This window comes from Bufo gargarizans, chromosome 5, assembly GCF_014858855.1.
Source record: "Bufo gargarizans isolate SCDJY-AF-19 chromosome 5, ASM1485885v1, whole genome shotgun sequence".
Taxonomy (NCBI): domain Eukaryota; kingdom Metazoa; phylum Chordata; class Amphibia; order Anura; family Bufonidae; genus Bufo; species Bufo gargarizans.
In genome coordinates this window covers 458,518,272-458,540,558 of record NC_058084.1, presented here as the reverse complement: position 1 = coordinate 458,540,558, position 22,287 = coordinate 458,518,272, and the positions used below count along the sequence as shown (strand labels likewise).

Genomic DNA, 22,287 nt, shown 5'->3' with positions numbered 1-22,287 from the left:
GCCCTTAGGCGCGCTTATTCCTCAGCCTTGGCCTCCGCCTCGGTCGCGATTTCTTCGTCCGAAGTGGCGAATTTTCTGAGGACAAGATTTAACCAAATTCAGTCTGACCTAGACCAGGGAGTCTCTAGGGACGACATTCTGGCCTCATGTAAAACGGCCAGCCTTGCCATAGACTTCCTGTGTGACGCAGCTCCACAACAGTTGAAGCTGGTATCTAAGTCCATGGCGCTCTCAACCGCGGGCAGGCGTCCGCTTTGGTTGAAACCTTAGAAGGCCGATACGACCTCAAAGCATATGAGCCCGGCAAACTCTTTGGTGCAGAGCTCGACCAAATAATGGAGGGACTGTCAGACAAGAAGGGCAAGTCCCTTCCCCAGCAGTCCTTTCGCGGTCGGGGCAAAGAGGTTCCAGGTCAGAACCTCAACCCAGAGCCCAGAGGCTCCCGTAGAGGAGGAAAATCCTCTCGGGGTTCTAGACCCCCCAAGAAGACCCCGACGCTCTGATTGCGGGCCTCTTCGAGGCTCTTGGTATTTAGCTGGTCTGACTGGAGATCCCAGGCTCCCTTCTCCCCACATTCCTGTAGGCGGTCGCATACAGCATTTTCTACCTTGTTGGCAGGACCATATCCAGGACAGTTGGGTCCTGCGCATAATTTCTCAGGGCTACCTAGTGGACCTGAGCAGTCCGCCTCCGGACAAGTTCGTCCAAACAAGGCTTCTTCCCAGCAACAAGCAGGAGATTCTAGAGAACTACGTGCTAGAATATTTTCAGAAGGGGGCCTTAGAAGAGGTTCCTCTCCAAGAGAGGGGAACAGGTATCTACTCCCCAGTTTTTCTGGTACCCAAGAATACCGGAGGGTGGAGGATGATCATAGATTTAAGGTTCTTCAACCGTTTCATAAAACAAAAGAAGTTCCGTATGGAGACTATCCAGTCGGTGACCAATCTTCTTTTGCCGGGAGATTTCTTGGCAACCTTAGACCTCAAGGATGCTTATCTCCATATTCCCATCCATCCTGGGTCCAGAAGATTCTTAAGGATCGCGGTAAACATCGGGGGGAGGGGGGGTCCTAAAACATTTTCAGTTTGTGGCCCTCCTCCGGTTTGAGATTTCTTCAGCCCCACACACTTTCACCAAGGTGGTGGTCTCTGTGGTGGCCGTGCTAAGGCTTCAGGGCCTGAGTATAGTTCCATACCTGGATGACTGGCTCCTCAGAGCTACTTCCCAAGCGATCCTGTCCCAACACATCCAACAGGCTGTTACATTCCTACATCAGTTAGGATGGATAATCAATTGGGACAAATCCCAACTTCAACCAGCCACCTCGGTAAGGTTCCTGGGGTTCATAGTGGATTCAGTCAGGATGACGATTCATCTCACTCCTGAAAGAAGGCAATCCGTGCAACAGACAGCCCGTTCTCTCTCTGTACCAAAACAGGTAACGATTCGAACGTGGGCGAGGGTGTTGGGACTAATGTCTTCAACCGCAGAGGCGGTACCTTGGGCATTATGGCATCTACGTCCGCTCCAGTCAGAGGTACTAGCCAAGTGGAATCACAGTCCAGTGGGACTCAATTCCGTGCTCTCCCTGCCTTACAAAGTCCGATCCTCTCTAAGGTGGTGTCCACGGCAAGTTCCTGATCCAGCCCTCTTGGATCATACTTACTTCAGACGCATCCCTAGTAGGCTGGGGTGTGCATCTTCAGGACAAGACAGTCCAGGGAACTTGGACACCTCAGGAGAGGTTATTGTCATCGAATCTTCTGGAGATCAGAGCAATCAGACTAGCTCTTTTTCATTTTGCTCCCGTCATTCGAGGGAAGGCAGTGAAGGTACAGTCAGACAGCATGACCGCTGTGCTGTATATCAACAAGCAGGGAGGCACGAGGTCACAAAGTCTCCTGAGAGAGATAGGGGTGATATTGGATTGGGCAGAACTGAACCTCACCCACTTATCAGCCGTTCACATTCGCGGAGTTCACAATGTGATTGCGGATCGCCTGAGCCGAGGTCTTCCAACCGGAGAATGGTCACTTCATCCAGAGGTCTTCAAGGAGATAACACTCAGGTGGGGCATGCCAGAGATCGATCTCATGGCAACGAGGTTCAACACCAAGGTGGAGAGGTATTGCTCCCTTTACAGGGAGGACAACCCGGTGGCTATAGATGCTCTGTCAATCCCATGGAGGTTCAGACTGGCCTACATCTTCCCTCCAATTTCCTTGATACCAAGGGTCTTGATGAAAATTAGGCAGGACCAAGCGTCAGTTATCGCCATTATCCCATACTGGCCGAAAAAAGCTTGGTTTACCCAACTCTTACAGATGAGTCTGGGTCAATTTCTGAGGCTTCCCCCAGAGAGAGTACTGGTGTCGGGGGGCACCCAGATCTCCTCAAATCTTCAAATGTTCAATCTGACGGCCTGGAGGTTGATCAGTCCCTTCCAAGGATAGAAGGGCTATCAGGGTCTGTCTTGAGAACCTTAGAGCACTCCAGATCAGAAGCTACCAATAAGGCCTACTCCAGAATCTGGAAAAAAAATTCATCCTGGTGTACTAGGCATCAGCAGACATCCGCTGAAGCTTCCATCCCGATAATTCTCCAATTTCTACAAGACGGTCTGGACAAGGGGCTATCACCCGCTACCCTTAAAGTGCAGATTTCAGCAATCTCTGCTTGTCTCAACAGAGCTGTTTCTCAAGACCCCCTTATCAAGAGATTCCTGAAGGGAGCCTCAAGATTAAAGCCTACAGTAATCAGACCTATCCCTGTTTGGGATTTATCGGTCGTGCTCAGGGGGTTATCATCTCCCCCCTTTGAGCCCCTAGAGGAGGTGGGATTCAAGTTCCTGACCTGGAAGATCACCTTCTTGTTGGCTGTTACCTCTGCAAAGCGAGTTGGGGAACTCCAGGCCTTTTCTGCCTTTGAGCCTTATACAAAGTTCCTGCAGGATTGGGTACTTCTCAGATTTCTGCCTACTTTCATTCCAAAGGTTCCTTCCTTTGACAATATCAACCAGGTGATCTCCCTGCTTACTTTGGCTCCACCCCCCTCCTCTGAGGAAAGAGGGCTCTATACCCTCGACATTTCGAGATGTCTTAGGATTTACCTGGAACGCTCCAAGGTATTTAGGAAGGATGAAAACCTCCTTATCCTTTTTTCCGGTACCCATAAGGGGAGGAAAGCCTCTAAGCCCTCCATCAGTCGGTGGATTAAAGAGGCAATTCGGGAGTCCTATATGTCTCAGGGCTCGGAGCCTCCTGAGTTTGTAAGGGCCCACTCTACTCGAGCAGTGGCCACTTCTTTTGCAGAGAGAAGCTCGATCCCATTGGACGTGATCTGTAAGTCAGCTTCTTGGAGTTCTCACTCCACTTTTATCTCACACTATAGAGTGGATGCTAGAATACATAGTTATTCCTCATTTGGCCGGACAGTGTTATCTTCCGCCAGGCATGAGGACCCTCCCATGGGGGTTTCTACTTGTTAAATCCCCATCTGTGCCACTGGTTAGGACGTAAGGGAATCGTTAATTTCTAACAATAATTTGTTTTCCCTTAGTCCTAACAGTGGCACACAAATTTCCCCCCCTTTGTTTATTGTAATTGTGGTTATTTTTTGTCTACTTGTTATTACACAATATCATGAGGGTCACGCCCCTCTTTATTGGGGGCAGGGAGGGCGTGTATAGGTTCAGTTTATTTTTTATTTCATTAAAACTTCCACCTGTCCTAACCAGTCCACAGGGGCAGAATACCCCATCTGTGCCACTGTTAGGACTAAGGGAAAACAAATTATCGTTAGAAATTAACGATTCTTCCTGTCTGCGGCCAGAAAACTTGCGCAGGCGCAGTACCGCCTGCGGCCTGCACCTGCGCGATCATCAACCTCCTGAGGGCAACAGCCTCAAAAGTCTCACTGGGCATGCGCCGAGCCCAGTGATGTGACCTGAGCGCTGTTGCCCTCAGGACGTTGATGATCGTGCAGGCCGCAGGCGGTAATGCGCCTGCGCGAGTTTTCTGGCCGCAGACAGGAAGGAAGACGGGGCATTTCTATAAGGTAGATTATGACGTGGGGAGGGGGCGGAACCGTTTGCCGGGCTGTGGGACGTGTTTTGATGATAAGGAGGCTGTCTTGGGCACTGCAGGGGGGCGTCACTGGGCACCGGAGATTGAAAAAAACGCCCCTCTGGGCACCTTTGACCCTAATTAGCATAACATAAAAATCGTTTTTATATCAAAACTACCAAATGAAAATAAGTAAAAAGAAGACTGCTGGAAATAAGGTACTTTAGTCAACATAGCTATGGTGCCAGCTTAAAATGCTAAAAGCAGGTGACAGAGTCCCTTTAATCTGTATGTTTTGGCTGTAATGAGGGTTTGTATTAAAGATCTACTTTATATTCTACAGGTACAAGGCTATAAGATATTTATTGGCCATTGCACCTTTAGACTCCTTGATTGGTGACACCTGTTTATGGGTACATCTAAAAAAACTAATCTCACCATGGTCAAGGGAACAACCAAGGAATGCATGCCATTTAACCTCAGAATCTCCTCGTTCAGGGAACTAGTAATGGTCCCAGCTACTCAATCCGTTTTGGAGATTTCCAAAAAAGTTAAAAAACTGGAGATTGATTAAAAGTACATTAATGATCTTGACATTAAGGTCTTGACAAGATACCCACCATGGCTGTTACACCTTGAGGTTTCCACCATCCGGTTGTTCTGGTCATAGCATGCCATGGCTTGATAACGATATCCTTGACCACATTCCTTGATGTCTCCTTGAACTTTCATCCCAAGAACCTCAACTTTACCTTCTGGAAGAATACAGTCTGACCAGTTGCCCACAGGTTGAGCGTTGTATTTATCACATGGACAGAACTGTGTCTCTATCAATGGGTACAGCTGGGGATTCTTGCATTTGTCTTTTTTCTTACTCTTCCCTGTAGACAAGATATTTAAATAAGAAAAATAAACAGGTTATATTAAAAAGAGCAATATCTAGATACATAGGTCCTTGGTAGCAAAGTGGGTTTCCTGGTGCACAGCTAGGTTTCTGCTAGGGAACAACAAGCTGAGGAGCTTTATGATGGACACCTAGCACAAAGTTCTGGGATGCAATTGGCCCACAACCTAAGCCTGTTCCCTCTACTGGTTGTATATGCCCCAAGTTCTGAAATAGCAACTATTATGTGCTACAGATGACTGCATGGACCAAGATATGGTCAGCACCCGTCATAACATCTCACTTTTGACATGAGGTTTCTCTTCTTAATTTTGATTTGCACACCAGTGTACATGACAAAAAGTGTAACTACATACCAAGAAGTGATCGCTTTCTAGTCCTGACTGCGCCACAGTCTCCATGACATGGTGTAAATTTGGACCAGTTGGTAAATTGGCAGTCATCCTGGCATGGTATCTGGCATGGCTGAGTTAAAGGTGGTAAAGGTCCAGCATGTTTAAGGCATTCCATAATGTCTGATTGTGCTCCGTCCTGTCTTCGACAAGTAATAGCTAAAACAAAAACGAAAAAAAGGCATAATAAAAGAGTAATGTCAACTAAGGCATAGCAACCATAAGAAAAGTTCTGCAGCCCATTGGTCTTCTAATATCTATGTAATGTCCAGTCTAAATTTCTCTCTATTATAAGCTATGGAACTTACAGCTAGATTTTGTCTTGACTCACGTTCTGTCGCCAACCATGACCAGGTTTGTTCATATCTCCTAATTTACTAATTGATACTAATCCAATTTTTGGTTACAAGTTTAAAATGGACCAGTCCTATAAATCAGGACCTTCTTAGCTAACTTACCAATTTAGGTGCCAAAGGATGTTTTGAACCTCCATATTCCCACTTTATACTCACTATACCTATTTCAGGGTCCTCACAGATTACAGCCACAGATTCAGCCTTGCTTATGGATTGTAATCTAGCAAGGTGAGACAATTATGAAAAAACTGCTATCTGTATGAGGCATTTTGCTTGGTTTAAAAGGGAATTTCCTGGTGACAGATTCCCTTTAACGTCCTTTAAGGAGAAAAGAAGGAAGGTAAAGCTAGCTTTGACTCAGTCTCTTCAAATGCCTATTTGAATTCTCAAGTTGGCACTTTGATTAGGGGTCCTCGTCAAACTGGGGTTTCTTGGGCCATCCAGAGAAGATAGTTCCAAAGTCCACCGTCCATCTTTACAGAACAAGTGATGTCCCCTTATGACTACATGGCATTCATTAATAAGATCGAATAGGTTATTAGTTAATTGTCCCGTAAAAAATAGACCGTAGTGGTAAGTGATTGCTCCAAAGTCTACTCTAAATGAGGCTGTCTTCTGCTGGACATTTATTGTGCTATAACCTGGGCCCACCAGATGATCCTTGCTAATCCTGGTGTGATATCAGTTAGGTGGGGCTGTTTAGATGATCTAAACTAGGACTTGAATTAAACACCACAGTTATGCCCCCTACAAGGGGGAGAAGGTCTCCACTTATATTTTATTATGGCTTCTTCCCTCTTGATGATCTCCATCTTGGGGAGAACTTCTCTCCTTTCAAGAGGGACAAGAAAACCAAAACATCTGCCTACAGATCAGTGTCTCTTCCTTATGGAGGAGACTCTGTTTTGGCTATAATCACTAGACATGTTTGAGGCTCTTTTATGGGCTGAGCATTAATTTCCAAGGTAGTCACCTATAGATGGCACTAGAGAGACATTTGCTTCCTTTTGGAGGGAGCAGATTTGCATACAGACGATCTCCCATCATGCATTATTGACATTGTAACTATTGTACTACACTTCAGAAGATGTAACAACCAATAAATAAATAAAAATTATAATTACACAAATGATTACACGTAGATGTATCGTCTACTAGAATCTCATCACGCTCATCAGTACAAATTTGCAAGAATTTGGCTTTTGTTTTCTGGGAATGGATCATGTAACTCTTCAGGTTTTATCAACTGTTCCTTATTACGGGGATGAGAGAACTTAATTGAGCGGTGTAATCTGTACAACAGAACGGCTTGTAGATTTTAATGGAATTTAGAAAGCAATTAAGTCCCATAATTATACAGATAATATACTCTGCGACAAGGTATGATTCCCTCTTGTCTACATGGTGAAAAATTCCCCAGTGCACCAGGTGAAGTGCCACAAGGAGGATGCCAATGTATAGAATGGTGGACAATGAAGTGGAGTTGGTGGGAGCAAAGTCTTACATGGAGTAACCTAATCAGCATGGGTTCTACCGAGTAATAATATAGGAATAGTATCTTTACTAAAGGCCATAAAGACCTTGTTGGCCAAAACTTGCCGATTTTATTGGGATCAGTTAAATGTGTATGGGGGTTTCCTTCCTAACTCTTTGGGATCAGGCTGTTGGAGTTCAACATACCCAATCTTTTTGTTCTCAAGAGAGATAAGCCAGCAGAAGTGTCTTCTTACCCCCTGTCCTCATACAGATCACAGGCACCCTTAACCAAACCAAACATGCGTGTGTATGGGAGGTACAGCTGTCAGTCGAACGAGCATTCGGCTACAGTGAATGGCCAAGCTTAAGGGAATGGGCTAATAGCTCACCTACCTTCCACGTCAGAACATAGCGAGCCTAAACAGGTATCTATACTATACCTAAATCGCTTTTCATACTTAGTCCATACCTATAGAAGCTTTGGTGCCAACATAGGAGTCACCAAATGGCTAATGGATACCTAGGGAGGTCAATATGTTGAATGTCAGGGACTGGGTCAATATAATACAGCGGTTAGTATGGCAAACATTACTGTGGCGTGAAGGTCGCCACTGATTTTACCGCAATGTTAGCGCAACAAAGAGTCATCATGGAGCCCTTGCCTAAAGGGGTTGTTCCCCCTTGATAATCTTAAATGTTGGGCTTATGCAAAATAATCTGTAAAATTAACTAAATAGAAGACAATCTTGACTATAATATCACTTTCTTCTCCAGACTAATCATTAAAATTCACCTCTTGCTTGCAGTCCAGGTCCACACGTCTCGTAAGCTCCGGGGCTGTCTTGTCTGACATACCAAGGAACCAGCTGGCATCTTCTCCACTTATGAGTTTTCCACCTATGGGCAAGAAATTTGTAAAGAGTCAGAATCTAAATCATGATTGTCAGACGCCTTCAATCTTCCAAGCCATGATCATTTACTCTGTAGCGTTGCCCGTGCACTTCTTCATTTACTTGGCAGGAGCAGCGGGGGCTCTCTTAATGAAATACCCCTCTTCTGTAACCACCACCAGCCATCTGGATTAGACACATGGACCCGGGGAACCCAGGCATAGAAAATGAGGTCTTATTTTGATGCCGCCGAGGCCATGAAGGAGAGGAACTATGGATTTTATAATGGCCCTGATATTGCTCTGATTTGCTGGCATCATTTTTAAAGCAGATGTTTTGATTTCCCAGAGGTGTCTGGGAATTTGGACGGCTTTACACCACTAGTTCATGCCACCGGGGACATCAGACGGAATGATCTGATTGTGGATTTTTCTAACGTCTCATATTGAACATGGCTGTGAGATGATGGAACGTCATATTAGGAGAGGTAGCAGGGAGCCAGAAGACCTTTTGATTTCTAAGCAGACAACGGGCTTTGAAGAACATTAGCTTTGTGTGTGTGAGTGATGAAATGTTGTAGAATATTCTCCAATGAAACACAGTGCTTACTCATATAGAAGGGACCCTTAAACACGAAATATAAAAATTGCAAAAAATTTTTACCCAATTATATTAATAACGCCAATTTTCTCCTTCTTTATTTTGCTCCTACAGTATTTGCAATTAAAATTGAGAAATCTACAAAAACAGCTTCTTTGTGTATCGCAGGAGCTCAGCCATGTCCTCCCTCCTGCTCCTCACTGTCATGTGTCTGGCTGTAAGACAACTGGCTGCAGCAGGAGCCTCCCCCACTGTCCAGTCTGCAGTAGGACACATGTATTGTTAAGCCCTGCTCACTGGCTAAACCCTTCTCTATCAGCCTTTCACAGGCCTAATCACTGAGAGATTAACCCTGTGCTCTCTGTAGAAGTTCTACAATACTGTTTGTTTGTAGCACATACATAAAATCCCTGCCAAGAGCTCAGCTACAGTATGTCTGGAAGTCCCATACTAGTGACTTGGAGACTCTCGTTCTCATCATCGGAGGAGGTCACGGTGGTTGGACCTCCATCAATCATACATTTAGTACCTATGCTAGGTGGTAAATGTTGTTCTTGTTCGTCTTCTGAGATTCACATGGAACACATCTGTAGGGGTCCGACCAATGGGATCCCTGCTGATCAACAGTGGAGGCCATTTCACTCCAAGACAGCGCATTCCATGTATGTGGTTGTGTCTGGCAGGGGAGGGCTGGGACGGGGGGCAGGGAGGCAATTGCCCCCCAGGCCGCCCTAAAGCATGTTAAAAAGCGTCCGCTGGGCCGTCTTTAACGAATAATTTTTATTTATTTTTAAATTCCTCAGGGTCGCACAACCGATCACCATAGGCGGCGTGGCGCCTTGGTTCTAGTTGCCGGCGGTGGTGGTGGGCAGTTAGATGATGAGCGGTTCCATTGTGGAAGCGCTCATTTCCATATTCATCTGTATCGCCGTCCTCAGGACAGCGATACAGATGGCTGTGCTGCGGCAAAGGTGCGAGAGGCCTCTCCCTTCCCTGTTCTTCTGATAGGCTGCAGGCACTAATGCCTGCGGCCTATCAGAGGACGGCTCAGGCGGCGCGATGACGTCATTATTATTGCGCCGCCTGAGCTGGGCAGCACACAGCAAGGACACAGGCTGGAAGAGGCTTGCATCGCATTACTGATGATGGAGGTAAGTATTAGTGTGTTTCTTTGCGGGGGGAGCTGGCACTATGGGGGCATCTGGCATTTCTGGCATTTTTTGGGGGGTGGCACTCTGGGGGCATTTATTTCTTGCCCATTTTGGGGTGGCACTATGGGGGCACTTCTTACTGGCACATTATGGGGGGGCACCATGGGAGAGAGGAGCACTATGGGGGCATCTGGGGGCTCTAAAGGGGCTTTTTTTATTGGCACACTATGGGGGGCACTATAGGACATCTGTTGACACTATAGGGGCATTATCTGGGGGCACTATGGGGAAGTGGGGGCTCTAAAGGGGCCTTTTTTATTGGCACATTATAGGGGGCAGGGCACTATGGCATCTGGTGGCACTAAGAAGGGGCATGTTTTACTGGCACATTATGGGGGAGAGGAGCACTATAGGGACATCTGCTGGGGCACTAAGAAGGGGCATTTTTTTACTAGCATATTATGGGGGACACTATGGGGAAGGGGGAGAGGAGCACTATGAGGGCATTTACTGGGGCACTATATAGGGGTATTTTATACTGGCATACATTATGGGGACATTAGCTCAACTGCGGGCATGTACTGTCATATTATAGGGAGAATTATTACTACTAGGAGGTATTATGCGGAGCTTTACTACTACTGGGGGGCTATGAGGAACATGATTACTAGGGCACTATAGGGGCATTAACTACTTATTTCTATTGGTGGGATTTTGGGGAGCACTGTTACTTTGGGGGGCACCAATGCACAGTATCAGCTTAGCACAATTATTTCTGGGGGACATTATCTTTATACTATTAGTGTCTGGGCGCAGTTATTTTTTAGAGCCCTGTGTGCCAATAATTGTTGAAGGGGGCACTATCTGTGTGGTAGTAGTATTTCCAGGGGGACTGTTTCTGCAGTATAGTATTGGGGGCACAGCGGGCACAGTATTGGGGGTGGCAGGAAAGGGTTTTCAGAAGATGTGAAGATGATGGAAATGTGGGAAACTAATGTCTGTTTGTTAATCTCTGCAGAGACAGGAGATGGCTGAAAAATCATCATGGCGGTCTGGTCTGAATGGAGAAGATGAGGAAACAGAACGTCTACAACAAAGGTGACATCACTGGATGTAAGAGGTATGTGGCGCTATGTAGGAGAGGAGATGCTCCGTCTCCCCCCCTGTCATTTTCAGAAGAAAGATTCAGAGCTGGGTGATGATGGCCAAAGGGGGCAGCAGGCCACGGGCGGGTGGCAGATGGTGGGGGGAACCACAGGCCTTGAGCAGGATCTGGGGAGGGAGAAGAGCGGAGGAGCTTCCTGGCTGTAGCCTGCTGTTTATTGTATGATGTGAGGCAGGCAGTGCAGCCAGGACAGACCTCCCCTCTCCGTATGATGTGTAGAGACCGGACGCAACTATAGAATGTCAGCTGTACAGTGTTTGTTGGGAGTGGCCTATTATATGTAGGAGGGGCTTTAATAGTGCACGGGGCTAAACATTTTGCGCGGCACACACTATGCGTGCTGCGTTTTTCCATTCCTACAGGGCTTTTAGAAATGGCCAGGCAAAAGAATCGGCGCAGAACGCTACGCGTGCCAAATTTTTAAATATGAAAAGGGCTTTGAAAAATGGGCGGGCAAAAGAATTGGCGCAGCGCGCTACACGTGCCACATTGGGGGGCAGTAAATGCAATGTGTTCCTGTATAAAAGAAAATAAAAGTCAGCAAAATAAAAATGGGCCACTTTTTGGACTGGATTTGCCCCGCAGGACTAAGGCTGCCAGCCCTCCCCGTCTGGTATTGTCATTTAGAGCATAAATACCACAGAGGCAGCCTATATGACTTCTATGAGCCGCCTTAAAAGAAAGGGCTAATTCTAGGCTGGTCTTGTTCTTATTGAGAGGATGGAAAGGGATGTGGTCTACTCATGTAGTTAGGAAAGTCGAATGGGGCATGCGGACCTCCTGTTGCAGAAGGTCAGGAGTATGGTGGTGTCAAGCAGAAGCTGAAAATAGGCTTAATTTTTGTCTTTGCCCTGGAGAGCCATGCTCTCCCTGTGAACCATTGCCCAGTGCCATTTACATGAAAGCTGAGCTGCAGTGCAAAGTCAAACTTGCCAACCTGAGGACCAAGCTTGAAAATGAATGCAACAATCTCTGCCAATTCATTTCATAATACATATTTTTACAACAGTCAGGTTGTGTTTTTCTGAAACAAAGCTCTAAACTCCCTCCTTAGAGGTCAGAGATAAAATTATGCCTGCCTACAGTCATCACTAGAGGGAGCTCAGGAGTTTCCTGCATACTGTGTTATCATAGAGTTCAATGTATAAATAGTCTGCAGTAAACTCTGAACTCCCTCTAGTGGTGGATGCAGAATCTGCGACAGTCAAGCAGTCTTGTTGGTTGGATCCCTACAGATTATACTTGCATCAATAGCACCATAATTCCCTACCATGCCATTTTTGGTGGGAATACCCCAGGAATGGAAGTGTTATGTAAATATGTCCCAAGGTGGGAATTTCTGTTGATATCCCCAGGGATGGGGCCAAAAATTATAGGAAAGTATGTGCAAAATATACTAAAAATTTGCAACAAATTTTCTTTGTAAAGTGTCAGTTTTTACAATAATGTCAAAAATGTCATGGCCATTGTCATGGCTTGTGGGACTGGGGCAAAGTAGATGCCAACTATTACAGTTGGGCTATAATTGGAATCACTGATAAATGGTGCCCACCTGTGACTGCCCCACAATGGCGTGCAAGGTTTTCCACTAGAGTCAAACTCAAGCAAAGATTTGTCTGTGAGAAATCGGGTGTGGGCCTAAAGGATCATGGCGTAAGAACATAAGGGTTAATTGTATCTACGTATGGATAGCTCTTCGACTTCCCTTTACCCACAGACCCTGACAATCATCGCTCAGGATGCAAAGTCAAAACCAAAGACGCTCTGCCACTTCAGAGTCAGCCTTTGAGCTCCTTCCCAAGACAAGGCAGTAGGAGGGAGAAGGGAGCCCAATTACTGCAGCGGAAGAGCTGACGATCTGTTCTGTTGTCTGTCACCCATTGTCTCCCTATGTTTTATGTTCACATTGTAAAAAAAAACTACTGTCTTACAGGATAATGAAGAATTTCCAGCCAGAAAACCTCAGATTGTGTAACCTTCAGCAATTTTTTTTGCACGAATGTGCCCAGAACTACGACTCCCTAATGACTGCTCGGCTGAGGCTGATCCCTTTGATGTTAATGACTATGACTGATATGACACAGTCGGGGCGGTTTATGAGCCGCAAAAGTGCAAATCTGCAGATTAAATGTTCCTTTGTGCTGCTTTTATGCAAGTTTATTTAGTGTAAGGCTGTCTGTAGACATGCAGTAATTGCTGCCGACTGAGAAGTACGGAGGAGGGAGACAATAGAAATAAATAGGGAAAATTATTTTGTTTCATCTCATGATCATCTAGATCTGACAGCACCCTCAGACATCTGAAGCAAAGCAGGCGAGATGCACCCGCTAAACTACTACCACTCATTCATGCATCCGGTCATCTGCAAGGTCAAACTGGCCTCGGACTGAACCTAAAGTGAATGTCTACCTTTTAACTCCATGTCATTCTTAGATCCACAATGATTAATTTTGTAATAAAGCGATCTAAATGATTAAATTCTGTATGCCTGTAGTCACCACTAGGGGGAGCCGAGGAGTTTACGACATACAATGTTTCCATTCAATTCAATGTATAAACAATATGCAGTATGCTCCTGAGCTCCCTCTAGTGGTGGCTGCAGGGAGACAGAATTGTAGGATTTGGTTCTCTTGTCTCTGTATCATGAATATGAAGCTCCAACTAAAAAAAATAAAAGGTTTTCAGTGCTGGGCGTTCACTTTAAGGTGCCCAATAGAAAACTGTTCTCCTAGCTGAAAAGTCTATCTGACACGGCCATGGTTTGTTTCCATGAATTCTTCTAGGGGTACTAACATGTGGTTAGCATTACTGATGGGGAATTTAGGGCCAGTACTATAGTATAGATGGTATCTGGATCATACATTTGCATAGAAATTGCAAGGTCAAGAATATTTGTATGGGCACTAATATATGGCTGGCATATTTGTATGGGCACCACTTTATGGATAGTGAGTTATGATGTTTACATTTGTACATGTACTAGCTACATATGTTACAGCTGGCACATTTATTTGTGTAGGCGCTATAGTCTTTGGGTCTGGCACTATAGGAAAAGCACAAGTAATTGGCTCGTACAATTCTATAGACACCAGAAGAACTGGCACTATTTTAGGGAAACTGATTCATGGTAACACAGTTGTACAGGTACTACTAAGGTACTTCTGTTTTGTGGGCACTAATATACAGTTAGCCCATAAGGACAAAACGAAGACTAGCACTGTTGTATAGTTACTGATATATAGTTGCCACATATGTATAAGCATCATTAGAAGGGGCACTACCATATGGGAACTGACATATACTGTAGTTGGTACATATGTACAAACAGGCACTACTATATGGGAACTAACACAGATCTGGCACTTTTGTATAAGCAGTATTGGGTCTGGCTGGCACTACTGTATGGGAACTGATATATAGTTGGCACATATGTTAAAGCAGTATTAAGACTGGCACTACCATATGGGAACTGATATATAGTGGGCATATACATAGGCAGTATTATGACTGGCAATACTGTGGGGGAACTGATAGATACTTGGCACATAAGTCTAGGCACTGCTGTATGAGAACGATACATGGTAACACATTTGTACTGAACTAATGTTCTAACATATGGGCACTGATATACAGCTGGGCAGTACTAGAACTGGAACTACTGCACGGGCGCTGAAACTGCATATAGTTAGCACATTTGGAAGGATACTACTACTAGAACTTGCCTTACTGTACAGTCACCAACATATAGCTCCATTTGTATAGGCAGCTTTAGTACTGCTACTCAGTGGGCACAGACATGGCTAGCATATGTGTATGGGCATCACTAACAACAAAGGTACTATTGTATTAATATCTATCTATCTATCTATAGTATCTATCTATCTATCTATCTATAGTATCTATCTATAGTATCTATCTATCTATAGTATCTATCTATAGTATCTATCTATCTATAGTATCTATCTATAGTATCTATCTATAGTATCTATCTATCGTATCTATCTATCGTATCTATCTATAGTATCTATCTATCTATAGTATCTATCTATCTATAGTATCTATCTATAGTATCTATTTATCTATAGTATCTATCTATCTATAGTATCTATCTATCTATAGTATCTATCTATAGTATCTATCTATAGTATCTATCTATCTATAGTATCTATCTATCTCATATCTATCTATCTAATCTAATATCTATCATCTATCTATCTACAGTGATGAGTGGCAGGGGCAATATTCAAATTTGTGATATTTCGTGAATATTTGGGCGAAAATTCATCATATATTCGTGAATTTGAGAATTCGTGATCTCCAGTCATTATTTTCTTGATTGCAAAAATTGTCAATCGGAAAATTCGCGATACCAAAATTTGCGATCAACGCTACTCCTAAAGTCAAAGATATTGCAGCCTTCTCATTGGCCCTCAAGCAAGAAGCAGTGAGGCATCATGGGTACTGATGAAAAAAAATCTAGAATATTCGTGATTACGAAGATATAGCACTATATTCTAGATATTCGTGAATTCTCCAAGTGCCGATATTCGCGATAAAAATTCGCAATTCAAACATTCGCGATCAACACTATCGTATCTATCTATCTCTTGCTGTAAGAATGACTAGGCAGTACTAGGGCTGGTCGTACTATAAAGGTCCTGATATATAGCTGCTACTTTAGTATGGACATTACAGGGATTGCTGTTGTACATGTGCATGAGTGTCACTGTGGTAGAAACAGTATAAACATATATGTACAGTATTGATGGCACTACTACACAGGCGGTATTAGGTCTGTTACTGTATGGGCAGCTGGGAGGCTGGCACTTACAGACCCTTTTTTGGGCAGTAACATTCTGTATGGGCGGCACAGTGGATAAGTAAGGAACTAACTCATGATTCTCTGATATATAAAAGTCTCCTTAAAGATATAAAAACCCATAAACTTTCCAGATAATAATATCAGAATCCATTACCCATCATCTCACAAGATAAAATGTGTACCTATAAAACCAAAAGACAAAAACTGATGATAATCACATAAAATCCAGCAACGCACTGAACCCAGGGAGGGGAAAAATCAATATATTAAATAAAGCAAATAAAATATTTACTCAGCAGATTCCTGGGACAGAAATTTAATAAAGACTCAATCAATGAGAAGACGCAGAGCAGTAATGACAGCGCCTGACATGTGCACACACACGACGTGGAAATCCGTCCTCCCAAGGTGACAAAAATCAGATTTAATGAGTGGAAAAAGCTGGAGACGGGCTCAGAAAACCTGCACCTCGACATGGGTTTATCTCACCTGTACGTGTGACAGGCGGCAGGGGGCTCACACTCGTTCTCCTCGTGTAATGTGTCAGGACAGTCGCGGCCTCCATAGGACGGGAACTGGATGATGACACGGTGGCGAGTCTGCTTCTTTACGGTGATGGCACCTAAACAAAAACACCAACATTGACATAGGAGAGAAACCTGAAATGTGCACAAATACAATAAAAATAGCATAAAACTGATACATCCACACTTATAGTATACTGGTAACAGGAGAGATGACAGTATTATACGCCCCAAATTATACAGGGTGGGCCATTTATATGGATACACCTTAATAAAATGGGAATGGTTGGTGATATTAACTTCCTGTTAGTGGCACATTAGTATATGTGAGGGGGGAAACTTTTCAAGATGGGTGGTGACCATGGCGGCCATTTTGAAGTCGGCCATTTTGAATCCAACTTTTGTTTTTTCAGTAGGAACAGGGTCATGTGACACATCAAACTTATTGGGAATTTTACAAGAAAAACAATGGTGTGCTTGGTTTTAATGTATTGTATTGTAATGAATTCTTTCATGAGTTATTTACAAGTTTCTGACCACTTATAAAATGTGTTCAATGTTCTGCCCATTGTGTTGGATTGTCAATGCAACCCTCTTCTCCCACTCTTCACACACTGATAGCAACACCGCAGGAGCAATGCTAGCACAGGCTTCCAGTATCCGTAGTTTCAGGTGCTGCACATCTCGTATCTTCACAGCATATGCTGTGCAGCACCTGAAACTACGGATACTGGAAGCCTGTGCTAGCATTGCTCCTGCGGTGTTGCTATCAGTGTGTGAAGAGTGGGAGAAGAGGGTTGCATTGACAATCCAACACAATGGGCAGCACATTGAACACATTTTATAAGTGGTCAGAAACTTGTAAATAACTCATGAAAGAATAAAGTTCCGTTAAAACGAAGCACACCATTGTTTTTCTTGTGAAATTCCCAATAAGTTTGATGTGTCACATGACCCACTTCCTATTGAAAAAACTAAAGTTGGATTCAAAATGGCCGACTTCAAAATGGCCGCCATGGTCACCACCCATCTTGAAAAGTTTCCCCCCTCACATATACTAATGTGCCACTAACAGGAAGTTAATATCACCAACCATTCCCATTTTATTAAGGTGTATCCATATAAATGATGATTCCAGACGTTATAGAATATAGATATTAGATAGATAGATAGATAGTTAGATAGATAATAGATAGACAGATAATAGATAGATAGATAGATAAATAATAGATAAATAGATATGAGCGAATTTCCCCAAATTTATTCTGGAACTGATTTGAGCAAATATGTCGTCTGTTTCAATTGAAGTCCAAACAAAAGTGCGCTAATTTCCTTAAAAAGTTCCAACCTCTTTCAAGCTCTTTAACTCCACAACATCATTAGTAATATCGGAGTGACAATGACGTATTTCGCTCTGGGTTAACGCATGGTCGTCAGTGGTAGAAATCAGGATATTTAATAACACACAGAGCCGTCATTTGTGATGCTTTTTACAATTAAAAATGGTCCAAAAATTGTCCCTTGATGGGGGCAGATGGCTGCTGTTACTTATACACACACAGTAGTATCAAAAGAAGCGGTCCAAAAATGATCCTTTTTTGGGAAGTAACAACAGGTATGGAGTTATGTTAAAGAACACACTGTGAGACGGGACCACTCAGACAGTCTCTTTTCCCCGGGACCACTCAGACAGTCTCTTTTCCCAGGGTTTATTGGGCATACATAGGTAACAATACAGGCTTGCTTCAGCAAACAAAATAACTGGAAATAACAAAAAATGCGGTGATACAGACTTCTCACCAGCTTGTAGGTTTTCACCTAGAGAGTCCACTTCTGAGAGGAAGCCCATGTGTCTTCCTCTCAGACCAGCACACACCCACCGCTCTCTGGCAGCCTTTGAATTAGTTTTCCACCTGGTTGAGGTAGGAACAGCCGGAACGGAGTACGGGAGTGACCTTCCCACCCAAGCTCTTCCGTCACTCCTAAATCCCGGACCCAAACTCCAGCTACTGCAAACTCAGGGATCTAGCATCACTGGTCACAACCTACCTCCGGGACTTATATCACTGAGAGTAGCTGCCTCAGGGGTACATACCATCTGCCATCTATGACCTGACCCATTGAATGCTTAACAATACATATACAAAAATATTTAACTGGAGAAAGTACGGTATCTGTGACACAGGAAATATATCAGGCAGTATACTACCACACTATAAGCACAAGGTGTGGCGAAACCAACCTCGCCACTGGGTTTTGGAGAGGACTGTTTAAAAGCCTCTTGCCTCAGGATTGTGGCCCATAGTAACTGTAAAGGAGAAGACAGACCGGCCGCACAGCTTAAATCTGTCTGTAGAATTGTATTTTATGTTATTATGCGTTCGGTTAAATTGTATGTTATGTGAGGGCACCCAGATAGCTAATATTATTGTATTCATGTATTCTGAGTGCCATTCACCTAATGATATGCACTCAGACTTGAGCTATCTGGGGATATGTTAAATGTCTGTGTTTGCTGTGGGGGTGTGCCATTGTGTGTTTGGGTGGTGATTCCTGTCCTGTTGTCTCCACATGTGTATTGGTGATCTCCCCTTTGTCCTGAGAGATAATTGGATTGTCTTCGGTCGTCTCCCAGGCAGAGAGGAGGAAACCATGATGCATTGTGGGGATATGTTGTATCTGTTCTGTATTTGAAAAACTGTAATAAAAACCAGGCTGGGTGTGCCAGCACTTCAGATCACTGCTTGACCCTCAAGACGGAGCCTTGTCTCGTTATTGGGGGATTCCCTGTATGCTGTTGGAGACTGATTGCCAGGAGTGTAAGCTGACGGATACGCTTTTCCTGTTCGTCTGACTGACAGCTACTTGTGAGGTTCCAGTTTGGAGTGCTATTTTGTATCCAGTTCGGGAGGTTGGTGTTCTGCAGTAGCTGTGCCTGTCTCTCGGAAAGGGGCATATCGCCTAAACGGACTTTAACCCCTTGTCTGCTGAAACGGTGCCGTTACATTGGTGGCAGCAGTGGGATCGTTCCTACAGCCAGAAGGACAGCTACAGGAGACACCATTTCTGTGGATTCTACAATTTAAGGGCAACGCATGTCTCAGTACAGTGACCCTAAAAGCACCAGGATGGAACCAGCAGTGGAGTACAGATACTCTGTGGAGGAATTTGACCGTATGATGTGGTTGCGGCTGAACTTCTTCGGACCCAATCCAGGTGAGAAATACGTGAAGTTCGTGAGGAATCTAGTGTCTACGACCCTACTATACCGGGCAGAAGGTGACGGTCAGCTGCCACGTTGGGTGGACCTCCATCGGAAGTTACGGTTGCGGGACAGTGGGAGCCCAGTCTCCATTCCCCAGCGGCAGTGTGAAGTGCAGGGAGGGGAGAGCAGCGGCCTCCCTCCCCAGCGGCAGGCTGAGTTACAGGGGGCAGAGGTAGTTGTTCCTGCCCCCCAGCAGCAGAGTGATATGCCGGGAAGGCAGTGTGAAATGCAGGGAGAGGAGAGCAGCGGCCTCCCTCCCCAGCGGCAGGCTGAGTTACAGGGGGCAGAGGTAGTTGTTCCTGCCCCCCAGCAGCAGAGTGATATGCCGGGAAGGCAGTGTGAAGTGCAGGGAGAGGAGAGCAGCGGCCTCCCTCCCCAGCGGCAGGCTGAGTTACAGGGGGCAGAGGTAGTTGTTCCTGCCCCCCAGCAGCAGAGTGATATGCCGGGAAGGCAGTGTGAAGTGCAGGGAGGGGAGAGCAGCGGCCTCCCTCCCCAGCGGCAGGCTGAGTTACAGGGGGCAGAGGTAGTTGTTCCTGCCCCCCAGCAGCAGAGTGATGTGCCGGGAAGGCAGTGTGAAATGCAGGGAGAGGAGAGCAACGGCCTCCCTCCCCAGCGGCAGGCTGAGTTACAGGGGGCAGAGGTAGTTGTTCCTGCCCCCCAGCAGCAGCATGATTTTCTGGGAATTGGGAGCCGAGTCTCCATTCCCCAGCGGCAGGCGGAGTTACAGGGGGCAGAGACAGTCGGTCCTGTCCCCCAGCGGCAGAGTGTCCTACAGGGAATAGAGAGCCCAGTCTCCTTTCCCCAGCAGCAGGACACTGTATTGGGAGCGGAGGCGGTCGGTCACTCTCCCCAGCGGCTGGAAGTATGTATGGGAGAGGAGCTCGCTACCCCCTCTCCCCAGCGGCAGCTTAACGCACCAGGGGGAGACAGTAAGCCCCACAACAGTGCAGATGGGACCGTGGTCTCTGCACTTACAGCACAGGGGGTAGAGACAGTCGGTCTCCCCCTCCAACAACCAGGCTCCAACCAGGCTTCTTCCGTGGTAGCGCTGGCACCAGGGCTGAGTACCGCTGATCCCTGCCCACAAAGCAACCTCCACTCCAAACCAGGGAGCAACACAGAGACCGGGAGTACCAGCTTCCAACATAACTTTGGTGGATTCACTGGACAGAGACATGCTACGAAATTCAGCAGGTCCAGTATTTTGTTGTGGGTGGCCTGCCAGACTAACTCAGGTACCGACCGGCGTGAGGTCAGGTATCTGGTTAGTCTTCCCTGGGGGGGGGAGATGTGTGGCGAAACCAACCTCGCCACTGGGTTTTGGAGAGGACTGTTTAAAAGCCTCTTGCCTCAGGATTATGGCCCATAGTAACTGTAAAGGAGAAGACAGACCGGCCGCACAGCTTAAATCTGTCTGTAGAATTGTATTTTATGTTATTATGCGTTCGGTTAAATTGTATGTTATGTGAGGGCACCCAGATAGCTAATATTATTGTATTCATGTATTCTGAGTGCCATTCACCTAATGATATGCACTCAGACTTGAGCTATCTGGGGATATGTTAAATGTCTGTGTTTGCTGTGGGGGTGTGCCATTGTGTGTTTGGGTGGTGATTCCTGTCCTGTTGTCTCCACATGTGTATTGGTGATCTCCCCTTTGTCCTGAGAGATAATTGGATTGTCTTCGGTCGTCTCCCAGGCAGAGAGGAGGAAACCATGATGCATTGTGGGGATATGTTGTATCTGTTCTGTATTTGAAAAACTGTAATAAAAACCAGGCTGGGTGTGCCAGCACTTCAGATCACTGCTTGACCCTCAACACGGAGCCTTGTCTCGTTATTGGGGGATTCCCTGTATGCTGTTGGAGACTGATTGCCAGGAGTGTAAGCTGACGGATACGCTTTTCCTGTTCGTCTGACTGACAGCTACTTGTGAGGTTCCAGTTTGGAGTGCTATTTTGTATCCAGTTCGGGAGGTTGGTGTTCTGCAGTAGCTGTGCCTGTCTCTCGGAAAGGGGCATATCGCCTAAACGGACTTTAACCCCTTGTCTGCTGAAACGGTGCCGTTACACAAGGATTGCAGGATTTCTGTATATGATTGTAAATGATTTGTTATAAATTGGGGTGATACACATTAATAAAAAGTTGAGTTCTCTAGCTTTAAATGACGCTCTAGCCCTCACTGCAAATGACTGGCTGCCTGACTGTCTTTGTCCCTAGTTAAAACCTTTCTCTCTGTGTGTCAGTTAATTCAATCGAACTGACTAGCTATCTTGTCTTTGACCCTAACGTAGCCATATTCTGTGTTTGAGAATTATATCTCTTCTCTCTCTCTGTCAGGAGAATGTTGGATGAATTCAAAGTCTCCCCCAAGTTCCCAAGTTCCCAAGTTCCCCTCCAGATTATCAGTAACAGGGGGCACTGATTCGGTTGCTCCTCTGGCCATCACAGTCTCAACGTGAGGTTCTTCAATGGTATACACAAGGCTATAATGTCGTCATAGATTTCTGCCCCCCCCCCAGTCTTAGGCCATGGATTTTTTGGTAGCTGATACATTCTAGTCTTTCAGACTCCACTCGTTACTTTGTATCTTTTCATTCTGAATTTAAATGATTTTGATATCATATACAAACACACAACTTTCATTTCCTCGGTGGAATTTGCATGGAGGGCAGAGAA

General features: G+C 45.3%; 1 protein-coding gene across 4 annotated transcripts in view; it reads right to left on the bottom strand.

Moving 5' to 3' along the window:
- THSD7A (thrombospondin type 1 domain containing 7A) overlaps positions 1-22,287 on the bottom strand; it is a 293,377-nt gene that overhangs the window by 71,521 nt on the left and 199,569 nt on the right. For all 4 annotated transcript variants that reach the window (XR_006389941.1, XM_044293070.1, XM_044293068.1 and 1 more), the window contains exons 11-14: positions 16,310-16,442; positions 7,986-8,089; positions 5,325-5,519; positions 4,685-4,945 (exon numbers count right to left, since the gene is read on the bottom strand). Coding sequence is in view for 3 of the 4 variants with exons in the window: in XM_044293070.1 (XP_044149005.1) it covers positions 4,685-4,945; positions 5,325-5,519; positions 7,986-8,089; positions 16,310-16,442 (693 nt within the window). In the remaining variant the exon portion in view is untranslated. The remainder of the gene's footprint in view (positions 1-4,684; positions 4,946-5,324; positions 5,520-7,985; positions 8,090-16,309; positions 16,443-22,287) is intronic.